This window comes from Pipra filicauda, unplaced genomic scaffold (genome assembly GCF_003945595.2).
Source record: "Pipra filicauda isolate LSUMZ 115617 unplaced genomic scaffold, ASM394559v2 scaffold128_size5466820_pilon, whole genome shotgun sequence".
Lineage (NCBI taxonomy): Eukaryota > Metazoa > Chordata > Aves > Passeriformes > Pipridae > Pipra > Pipra filicauda.
Genome location: NW_024103751.1, coordinates 2,217,701 through 2,230,127, shown reverse-complemented (window position 1 = coordinate 2,230,127; position 12,427 = coordinate 2,217,701). Strand labels below are relative to the sequence as shown.

Genomic DNA, 12,427 nt, shown 5'->3' with positions numbered 1-12,427 from the left:
GATGAATCAGTTCATGTTCAGAGAGAAAGGTATATCAGTCTTTCAACTATGAAGAACTTGTACTTTGAAAAATTGATTCTTTAAGCAGGCTTTTAAATGTTTGCTTATTGTTATTTTATATAACAAAACTTTATTTATTTATTTATTTATTTTTATTTGAAGTCTCCAAGATGCCTATTCTTAATCAGATAGTGATATCTGAATTGTATGTTACCAACTGGTCACACTAGTGTCTTCCACTGAGAGGACAACAGTAAATATAAATATGAATGAGTAGGTGAAATACAGCAGAATTCCAAATACTTAACTGGCTTTATATCACAGAAGCAGATTCCAGTGAGGTTTTCCTAGAGAAGCTGGCAATGTAGCAGTATACAAAGGATTTGTCTCATAAAAGAGGTTACTGTAACCCTGAAGTATGCATAGAAGGCAAGACTTTGTGTATCTTTATTTTAATGAGCTGTCACCAAATATAGGGAATTTCTTGTGCTCAGAGACCATCTTCCACACAGTTTTTTAATTGAACTATGACTTACAATAAGGAGGATAGGAAGAATACCTAAACTAAAACAGGATTCTACATTTCTAGCTTTTAGTGACTTTAATTCACATTTAGATTATGTTTGCTAGCAAACTTTATGGTTTAAATTGAAAACAAAATGTTTTTAAGAGTTGGAAATGTGAGTCTCATTAAAGGTACTTATGGATATTATTGCAGGTACAATTAAAAGTGCAAGCAAGCATATACTTATACTACAATTTCTTTCTTTTATTGTTCATTAATTGAAAAACTTTTATTAATTCCTAGTAATTTTAAAGCTCTGCTGGGGTTTTTGCTCTTTGCCAAGCATGGGCCAGCCTAGTTATTCTAACTGTTTAGCTGAAATCATTAAATGTACATTTGATTATTTTAAAACCTAAAAAATACAGATGGAAAATATGTTGATGGCAATATTAATTTGCAATTAATATTAACAATAACTCCATCAAGATCCATTACTTACACTGTACCTAGCAGTTTTTAGGTGAAAGGAAACTTCTGTTTCACAGTATACTACATTGTGAAAAACATATGGGAATTCGAGGGAAATGGGAACAAAATTACAAGCATTGTATCTTTAATCATGTCCTATGACCCAAGAGTAAGCACTCAGCTTCTTTAAATCAAATTCTAGACTGTTTTATCAAACTACTCTGCTCATCCTAAAAATTACAGAAGGAAGATACAGGAACAATTCTTTAGAAGTGTTTAGATCTTTATATAGATTCTGTAGATTTATACTTTTCCATTCAACTCAAATACTGCAGTATTTTAAATAAGTCTAAAATTTGTAGTTCTGGAGCTGAATGTGAGCTCTTGCTCTCAAAATTGACACAAGGTATGCTAAAACTGTATTTATTATTTAGTGATAATATTCCAAATATAGTGTTTATAAGTAATTGTTGAAAAAATATTAATTTCTGAAATGTTAATTGATTGGGTTTTTTTGTGGGAATGGAGGGATGAATTTGGGGTCTCTTTCTGGAAGTATGATTGAAAAAATTAACAATGAAGTTGATGGAAGAGAATACAAGTTGAAAATAAAGAAAAAGTACCTTGAGAGGCCAGTGAAATGGCAACTACTGTTAAGTGGCCAAAAATACATGATGAAAAGGAAAAAAAAATCCCATCAGCCAGACAAGCATAATTGAATTAAGGCAAACCTCACCGGTAACCACATCACGAGGCAACCAGGGAAAGCAGACATGATTTAAAAGGTTAGGAAAGCACTGCAGTAATGAGAACAGAGAAATGACCGTGTTTGAAGAGGAAAAAGAAGTGAGGTCTTTAGAAAAGTGAGGAATGAGAAGGAAGGAAGACCTGTAAAAGAGGCAGCATCATCACACAGCAGAGTAAGGAACATGTGTATGATGTTGTGTGGGGATTCTTTGGAGTATGAAAGACCTGACTATATATAAGCAGTTGCAATATATGTGACCACAAATGTGTTACATATATAGAGGAAGATGCTTTGGTTTTATTTAAAAACAAAACAAAAAATGTGGTAATATTTCACATGGGAATGTGGTTTTCCATTGTTTAAGAGAACTTAAATTGCTATTGGAACACTATATCCTAGTTCTAATACTGTTGTGGAATATTAAATACACAAGTATAGGCATTCTTTGGAAAAGTGGTGTGGTTTTTGTCATAATCTTGTTTAAAATGTTATAAAATCTGATCTGCAGCCAATATTTGGATTAATTTTAGATTGTTTCTTTGGAAAAGAACATATAGACTATTGAGTTTATCAGTTTTCAGACATTGCCACAACTAAACAGGCTCACAAAACTCTCAAAACTGATAATACTTCTGTATACAAATTCTGATGTTGTCAGAACTGTATAATTGTGACCTTCAGTGTCTTTAAGGAGATGCATCTGGTAGGGACTTGGGAAAAAATTCCAATAATTACTGGAAAGGAAGAATATATTGCTTACTTCTGTAGCTTTTTTTATAGTGCTAAAATTAGATAAAAATCACTGTAGATACTAAAATGATTGAATAAATTATACTGATCTAAGGTAGCTTTTGTGCAGATTATCGATACAAGCTTTTCATGTGAAAATACCCTTAGTAATAAGAATGATGAGACAGAATTTATTGTTTTAAAATTTTATCTACAAATATTTGTTCTTATGCATTTAAGAGAAAAGTATGAACATTTAAAATGTACAGTTGATCAAATACTATTTAATATTGAAGGCACTTGATAGACATCGAATTTATAGCATAATATTATTAATATTTGCTCTTCATTTTTATTTAAGTGGTATGTATCTGGCTGTTCAAAATTTGATTCAAGAGAATTTTCTTCTATGGTTGAAAAAATGTACACGTATAATATAAGCTTGAGTCCTTCTTTTACATGCATAGTATTGTTCATCAAAATAGAAAAAGGAAATTCCTATGAGGTTATTAATTTTAAAGGAAGAGTTCAATAATGAATGAAAATATTGTCAACTCAAATTTTTTGTGGTAACAATGTATCCATTAGTATGTAAAAATACAAGCCTCTCTCACATTTACTGGACTAAACAGTCTAACAATATTCTTTCTATCAGAAGATCTGCTTCATAAATTCCTTTAATAGTCAGTAATCTTCTCTAACTTCTAGGAAATTATTTGCTTGACCTAATTTTAGTATAATTCCAATCTTATGGTCTGATCCCAGTAGTGTTCTTTTGCAACTTTTCATTTGGCATGTAAGTGTGATAAAAATGTATTATGTGACCTCAGAAAAATTAATCTTTTGTTTATTTTTCCAAGGCTTTAGCTATGGGAATGATGACAGAATACTATCACTATATCTTTACCACACTGGTAAGTGACTTATAAAAACATACTGATGACATGTAACAAAGTTGTTACTTTCCTAATTATATTACTTAACAACGTGTAAAAGGTCTCTCTGGAATGGGGTGTGAGTACAAGATGTTTTCTCTGTTGAGTTTTCTTACTTTCAGTGAAAACTCATCAGGATGGCTTAATTATTGTTCAACAGTGTACCTTGGAAACTGCTAGACCTGAAAAACCAACTGACTCTGTAGTACACTGCACTTTTTAACTGCAGTGAAGGAGGGTTAAGTATATAATTCATAATTCATTGTTTATATTATGCATTTTGTCCTTTATATATTTTGGCTATTTGTATCTGAAGATTAAGACAGTTTTTAAATTTACTCATATATTCCTTATTTTTAATCCAACATTTTACAAGATAGTTTTTCTCTGTCATATGATTCATGAATAATTGGTGTGAATCTTAACACCATTTTATTTAACAATCCACATGAGTTTTTTAGGCACATGAATTATGCAATATTCTTTGGTGTCCAGTGCAAATGTAACTTAGAAGGAATTTGATAATTCTTGGATCTATCATTTGCACTAAATGAACATTTAAAAATGAGAACACTCATACAAACATAACAAACGTATGTGAAGGCTGCTTTTGCTGCTCACCACAGCCTAACTAAGAAACAGTTTAAAAACTGGTAAAATAATACTCTAGGAAATACAGTTGTGCACATTTCTCTGTTTTGAGAGGTCGTTTTGTCTAATTAGATTGCAGTTATTTAAGTTTCTTAAAATACAAGACAAGCATGAGACAGATGTGCCTTGGCAAAACCATGCTTGAAATGACCCATGTTTAAAGTCACATGTATGTTTAAATTCCTATGAAAATGAATCCTTTGTGGTAGAATAGGAAGTTCACCTCAGAATCAGAGAAACCAAGTTCATGGAAAGTATTAACATGAAGTAGCTAGAAAAAGCAAAATAATTTGTGAAGTTCAAAGGCACACCCTGTACAAATACCTGTCTTATTTTTAGAAGGGTAAGTTATTCTATCACTTATAGATTAAAAATTGCATGCAATAGAATTTCCCCCACTGAACAGATTTTCCTCCAGAAAAATGAGTTATAGATGTTTCAAGGAATTTCTTATTTTTTAAATTCTTATTTTGCTATCGCGGATAATTGTTTCTTTGAGTAGTATGCTGCCCATTGGCACTGAATTTTTATTCTTAAAGCTATATTTAAAAATCAGGATTTTCTGTCACTCTTAGTTCCTTATTAGAACATTAGATTTTTGAAGGAGATTAGAGTATTATATTGACTTGGAACTACCAAGGGATAATTTACTGTGCACAAAGATGTAATAGATTTTGATTTTGCAATGTAGCTCTGGAGCTTGCATTACAATTTAGCTGTTTTGATATATTAATTGCTTCTTACCTGACATGGTAAAAATCCTGTCAAATAAATTTTCCAGTCACAGTGTTTACAAGTCTTCTGTGTAATCTCCTCATGATTGATTCAGGGTCTAATGCAGTAGCTCATTAATACACTGACCTGTAGTATATGCATAATATTGTTGTGTATATTTATTATATTCTAGTGTAAACATGACTGTGTTTGGATTAAATAATTACATCCAAGGTTCTGACCTCTTGCACGGTAAAAACTGAGAATTTTTTAAAGAGGAAAATGTAACATAGGTCTAGTTGTGTTCAACTTTTCCTTTGCAATAAAATGTGTTATTTCTTTACAAAGAGGATACAAATTTGGTTATTTTTAAATGAATTTTGACACCTGCATATCTTTGGTATTATTTATGGGAAATTATATCATAATTATTAGCTATAATTAAAAATGTGTAGTGATTGATAACTGATTGATATTTTTGTGGTCTGAGTGATGTTAACAGTGAATAATGAATTATAATCTGATTTTTCTATAGTAAAATATTTAATCTTCTTCTGGTCTAGCCAGTAAACAAAACAGATTCAGGCAAATGTTATAATATTTCCATTTTATGGAAATTTATAATATACTAAACTGACAGCAAAAGTCACATTAAAAATGAGAGAAATGGCTAAGTACAAATTATGGGAAGAATTACTATGTTCAGTAAAACTAAAATTATGTCATAGGGCAGTAATATCTTATGTATAACCTTGATTACATCTTTTTCCCCCCAATGTTCGAAACTTGATCTTAGACCTGAGTTTCCTAAAGTCAAGTACTGTTTCTACATTGCTTCTAAGGATTTTGTCAAAGGATTAGGATAATATTGAGTTTAGTTTCTTGAGCTAAAATGCAATTTTTTTTCTCTTGTTCTTTTTATGAATTATATTTGCCTCTGTGTGTTTTGGAGGGCTAACTGTACACACATATACACACATACATATGAATGGAAAACATGTTAATTGGCAAAGGTTATTCTTGCAAAGATAAATTCCTAGGAAAAGATATGCCCATGTTTGAAGTTCAATGGCTGGCAGTGAAAAATGCCTTTGATTAAATTGAAAGCTGCGTACATTTCCCCTTTTCCCTGCTCACCACCCCCCCTTTTTCCCCTGCCACCAATTTATCCTCCTAAGATTAACATGTTCAAGTTTCACAGGACTGAAAGTGCAAGGAAACTCTCATTCTGTTTATTTTATGATTTGATGTCTGACTTCTGGTAAATCCAAGAAGTAGTGATTAATAAAAATATTTAGCAATCAATAATAATATTTAAGCTTACTATAGTATTTTGGCATAACTAGTAGTGGATACAATTCTGTAACCGGACTTAACGCTTCCTGAAAGACTGTTCTTCCTCTGTGAGTTAGATTGCTTCCACTATAAGGTCAGCCAAGTTTCTTGTCCACAGACCCCAGATAAACAGAACATACTTCCTAGCATATATAGGACTGAAAATTTCCATGCTCTCATCTGGGGAGATGGTCCAACAATTGAAATAGGAGTTTTAATGTATTAAAGATATATGTATATAAATATACAATGGTAATTTTTTCAGGATCTGTTTGCCCTGGATGTGGAACCCTATCGGTACAGTGGTGTTAATATGACTGGATTCAGAATTCTAAACACGGAAAACACCCAGGTGTCATCTATCATTGAAAAGTGGTCTATGGAGCGATTGCAAGCACCCCCAAAACCTGACTCAGGTTTGCTGGATGGATTTATGACGGTATGAATACCAGTGTTTGGTTCCTTTTTTTAGGATATGTTTGGGAAGCTAAAAAAATTTTTGACTTTTTGTTTGTTACTACAAGTGTTTAGAGACATGTAACCAAATAGTATTGTTAATATGAGGCAGGGAGTTACAGTGGTGTTTCTGTTAATATTTTGCAGATTGAATACGACTATATTACTTTTTTTTTCAAAATTACACATACCATATATTTTTTTCCAAATTATAGTGCCATATTCTAAATGTCTAATTCACCTAGTCCACATTTCCCTACTTTGCTGGTGAAAATATTGCGAGGGATCATGTCAAATCCTGATAAAAGTCAAGCTAATGACAACTGTCTCTTTTTCTGTCTTGTGTGTCTTATTAATTTAAGATTCATTCATTAATAATGTGTACTTTTAAATTTCTATTTAAATCTTGTTTTTAAATATTTTATGAATATTATAAATAACACCTTCTTACTATCTTTTCCACTTTCTGTGACCTCAGAGAGGTAATTAATCTGGTTGTTTATTTTTTCCTTGCATTGCCATTATTCTTTAGCCTCACTTCTGTTTATAAAAATCACAATTACCTTTCCTGAAAATAAACTTTCATTACTAGGTTTTTGGTGTGTTTATGCTCATTAGTTGGAATTAAATCTGGAATCACAATGTCAGGAAGGGATCTATTTTAAAACATATCCTACATTGGAACCTCTTTAGTCTTCAAATTCATTGAAAGATTTACCACTTTGACCACTTAGCAATTTAGGTTGTTGGGTTTTGTTTTGGTTTTGCTTGTTTTTTTGAGGGGGGGTTGTTGTTGAGGCTTTTCACTTTCCACTTGAAAAAAAGCAAATTTTGTTTCTTAAAGATTTATATCTTCATTATCTATCAGTTGTCCAGATTGTGTTAATTAAGCCACATGACATAGTTCATGTTTTGAACAATTTTTTTCTACTGATAAGGTTTAAAGATTATATAGACATTACTTACTAAATTACAATCAATATTTTCTGAAGTTAATTTAATGTTTTTTAGAAAGTTATCATTTTTAGAGAAAAATACTTTTTTCTTCTATGTACTTTTGTATATAATACCTTGCATATGATAATTTCAAACATTTTAAATTTAATTTATTTACTAGTTCTGTTGTACTGAACTTTACAGATTCTATCATACAGTACTTTAAAAGTTACACTGTTCATTTCTCTAAATAATTTCAAATAAGCAAATGAACCCCCAAAAATCTGAAAATTGTGTGAATTGTCCAGCTGGTTTATACAAAAGAGCTGCTTATTACTGTAAGCCATTGTTTCATGCTTCCTTGTTTGCAGTAATATTTTCATTCCTTTATTTTTATCTTTTTGATTTTAAAATTTGCAACGCTTCTTCTCATTCATTATATTCGTATATTTTATGCATTGATCAAATATGTAATTGATATTTACCAAATAAGTAGTCATAGTTACTTTGTGAGAACATAGGGCCATGGTAAAAAAAATAATGGAATAATAAATATTGGAATAGAGTTCTGTGGGCCAGTTGCAGGTTTTTCATCTTCTGTGGTACTGTAAAGAAAGCGTTTCTCTCAGAAAAGCTTCTGATGTGAGGCAGAAACCTATAATTGCTAGTACATGACTCTATAAGAATAATACCTTATGACAATACTTTGTCTCAGGATAGAAAAATATAAAAAAATGCATGAAAAACACAGTGGTTTCTTTTCTGGACCCTTTAAAGCCCTCTGTACTCTAAGTGGAACCAAGTGTTCATATAGACTGTGATGAATATTTTATGGAGATTCTTTATGTTGATTAAGCATCTAAATATACTTTGATTACCTGGGTTTTAAATAGTTGAGGGATGCAGATAATGTTTAAAGGATATTTAAAGGGCTAATAATCTTGGCAAGTGCTTACAGAGCTTTTATAATCTGGCCCTTAGATACAGAAAAAACATTCACAGCATGTCCTTTTGGAAGGTGTAAAAGAAATTCACTTCATGACATCACTGCACAGTGTTCTGTCTGTGCTGAGAATAAAATAAGCCATTTTATTGACTTAGGATCAGTGAAGTTGTTAAGTGTGTAAAATTTGACTTTCATGTCACTGATATTCATGTGTATTTAAAGTCTAAAATGTACTTGGGAATGAAAGATTCTTTACAGATATTGCTGTTATGGAATACTCTGATATGGGCTGAACTGGATTTTTTTTTTTAATTTTTGCTGGTTGATAATGGCTACAGCTTAATGGGAAAAAAATCTGCTTAATGGGAGTGCATTCAACTTGAACAAAATAGCTAAATGCCATTTAATCAGGTTTTAAACCACCTGAAAGTTGTGCCAAATAAAAACCTGGGGCATGGATAATGTATTTAGACCTTGGTAAAGACTCACTGCTTTCCATTGGTGTAAAACCAGGCGGTTATGGATTGCAAAGTTTTCAAGCTCTGATGGTGTTTGTGCTAGGTATTTCTACCCTGGGCTTTTTCACCATACCAATTTAGCCATTATAACAGTTAGAACTATCAATATAACTCTGGCACTGCTTTTCCTTATTTATGATTCACAGAGTTCCCAGTCTTAATTATTGTTTCAAGGTGTTTTCTGTAGGCTTGTATAACCTCTAACTAATAATTTTCCTCATAATTATCTTACTTTTAGTATCTCAATATAATAAAGAGTGGGTATAAAATTTCATCTCACCTCTTTGGAATGTTCCAAGTTAAGCTTTCAAGTGGGAATCCTATTGAGTACAATTACAATAGTTTTTCCTTTTTCCTCAGCACAGCTTTGGAAAGGGTGATGGTTTAGCACACCTGAGAGGAAGAGTAATGAAAATCATGTTTTCCATTATATTTCACTCTCCTTTTACAATTTCTTAAGATTCTTTGCATGGTCTTTGGAGAAAACAAAATTCAACTATTTAATGAATGTTTCCATACTGAATAATTCTATTAATAAATGTTTACTTATTTGTATACCTAAGAAACTAAATGCTTTCTATGATTTGGGAGAGTAGCTACAGTACAATTGACTTTATTCTTTCTGTGACTCCAGAAAATCTGTGGAAATGTTGGAAATCATTAGCCACGTTATGTCAGACTATACACACTTTCTTTACGCAAAAGGTGTGCTTGTTGAAATGTTTATAAGAATCAAATAGATATGATTTCTATAAAAGTCTAAACTAATTTCTATTAAAAACTAAATGTGAATATACTTTTATATGATATATAGAAGCCCTGAGGAAGTCTCACCGGTCTACTTTTACTGAAGAGGTTTTTCTATTGTGATTCAAATACTATGAGATCTAATTCATGCTTTTGATGGTTCTCTCATATTTCTTTAGGTCCAAGGGTAATCAAAATGGTACTTATGCTCATAACATAGAAATGTTAATCTAAATGTGTTGCTATTCAATACATTTGTGTCTTTTTATCTGTGTCACACACTTGTGTGAGTATTCTCAGCAGTCTTGTATTTATTTTGAATATTGTATTTGTATCACCATGCTCTTACTAAACAGATGAAAAGAAAATATAGTGCGTTTAAAAATAAACATCACATGGAACTAGCATATGTCATGGCTATTGTTTCTTATAATAAAAGTACAGGAATTTGTTAATTATAGTTTTGCCACAAGTAATAAGCCATGTCTTTAGAAAATAACAGAAGAAAAGAAGGTCAAAGATCAAACTATTGCAATACTTTATTTTTCTTGCTAGTAGAAATGGCTGTATCTAACATTTCTCTATTTCTCATTGTCTTCTTGTTCCTTCTTGTTACTGTTGGGTGAAAAAATCCCAATGAAATAAAGAATGCACTTTTTGCATTTTAAATCCAAATCTGTTTCTTTTTTTCAGACTAGAATAAACTTTGTAATTAATTCTCACTTGATCCTGCACTTCCTGATTTAATTCAGCAGTTCATAAAAGTGAGTTTTAAAAAATTTGGCTTACATATTTCCAGATAAAATCCAAAATGTCTCTAATCTGTCAAAATGTAACTGTTAATGTTGATTCAGTCATGCAGTTCCCTGTTTCTCACCACCTAATTTCACTTGTTAGCAGTCCAAAATGCACTGTTATAAAGTTAGACTCTGGACGGGGTGGATCGTTAGCTTTTACCCCTTGTGTTATCCTGTTACTGAACAACTTCTAACTAGATTGAGGATCTTTAAAGGATTCTCTGATATATAATATTTTAATTTTTATTTCCCACCAAGTTTATACTGAATTCTGAAATGTGGAAGTGTTTGCTACTTAGCAACCACAAAATGACTTGGCGTTAATAAAGCCACATTATTTTTTCAAACAGAATATGATTTGTTCTTGAAAAATGAAATTATAATGCGAGTTAGTAAAAAACTCAAACAAACTAGAACAAAATAATAATATTTAATTTATGTAACTTAGGATTTTTTTTTCTTACTTTAGATTTGGAAGAGTTCATGCTTATTTTAGCCTGGAGTAAAAACTGAATTTTAAATTTTCCTGCAAGATGGAAAAAACCCTACTTAACTATAATGACTGAATATTTTTTGTTAAATTCTAACAATATTGTCATCTGTACTGTATAAACATAAAAATATTCTGGAAAACAGAGGGGTCATGTACTATTTTAAAGAAAGTTTACCTTGACATACTTCACTTATTGGTTTTGAGTCTGTACAAGTAGCACACAGAAAGAGGAAAAAAACCCGGAGCATAAATATACTTTTAAGTTTATATATGCCAACCATGATTCAGACCAAGCAAAGTAGAGCATGAAAAAAGTGTTATGAGCTTAGACTTCTTTTACTCTACAGCTATTAATCTTCACAGCTTTCTTTGCCTCAAGTCAGAATTTAGCATGCATAATTAAGATGACCTAACAAGCTCTGCTGCTTCATTAACATAAAGTTTTCCTTACTAATTGCTTTTGCCTATCATCCAATTTAGCTATCTGCTTTCCTCTTATGTAGAAAGGAGTGTACTTTTTTTTTTCTATTCTGACTATTAATTCTATTCTTTAATGTTCACTTTAGTAGTTTTATATGGCAGGTGCAGAGAAGCACTATGGTACTTGTTGAACGTTATCTCAAAGGTTAATATTTAAGCGTTTTTCTCAGAAAAATCATAGTTTACATCTGATATGTTTTGTACTCTGCCTGGCAGAATGGAGTATAATTTAGTTGTGCACTTTCTCTTTCAATTCTTAATTATCTTCTTTGATTTTTCACTATTTTCTTTTTTTTTTTTTTTTTAAGTTTATCCTTGCTTTTCTGGACGTAGTCTGCTTTTCAAGCATAGGTATTCTCCACCACAAAACATAATATTTTATCAGTAAATGGTAATTGAAAAAAGTACGAGTTTAGAGTGATATTAAATAATGTAGTTAAAAATGCATATATTTTTTGCATACACAGAATGGATTTATGGTTCATTTCTGTGTATAGGATTTTTATCTGGTTCAAAAAAGGGAGATAAATTTTATGAACAAAGTTTTGAAGATTCTAAAGCTGGTGTTTAGTCTTCCTTGGATAAGGAGAATAGATCCAATGGTATTTTCTTTAAATATATAACTGTAGAGAAGATGCAAAGAACATGAGGAAAAATGCTAATACCTTCATACATTTTCTTCAATTGAAGGAATATGCAAATGACTTCATTCACAGAGCTGTCTAAGAAATTAATTTTGAAACTAGCCATTTTAAGGGATACAGTAAAAATCCTGAAATTATAAATCCTTTGGTATTTGAGAATGGAAATAAAAGAGAGAATAATGTTGGATTTGTAAAATATTTTTCCCTAATTAGCTCTCCATATTTGCACACCTAACGACTTGAGAGACACACCTATATATTATATTCTTTGTTTGTTCTCTTTTTTCCCTGATTGTAAGAAAGCTACCAGTAAGCAATCTCTCAA

The 12,427-nt window shown here is 31.1% G+C and overlaps 1 protein-coding gene across 8 annotated transcripts in view; it reads left to right on the top strand.

The window, feature by feature from the left end:
- The window catches only part of GRIK2 (glutamate ionotropic receptor kainate type subunit 2), a 366,123-nt gene that overhangs the window by 140,770 nt on the left and 212,926 nt on the right, over nucleotides 1-12,427 (top strand). For all 8 annotated transcript variants that reach the window (XM_027731507.2, XM_027731497.2, XM_027731487.2 and 5 more), the window contains 2 exons: nucleotides 3,311-3,364; nucleotides 6,351-6,524. In XM_027731507.2, coding sequence (XP_027587308.1) covers nucleotides 3,311-3,364; nucleotides 6,351-6,524 — 228 coding nt within the window. The remainder of the gene's footprint in view (nucleotides 1-3,310; nucleotides 3,365-6,350; nucleotides 6,525-12,427) is intronic.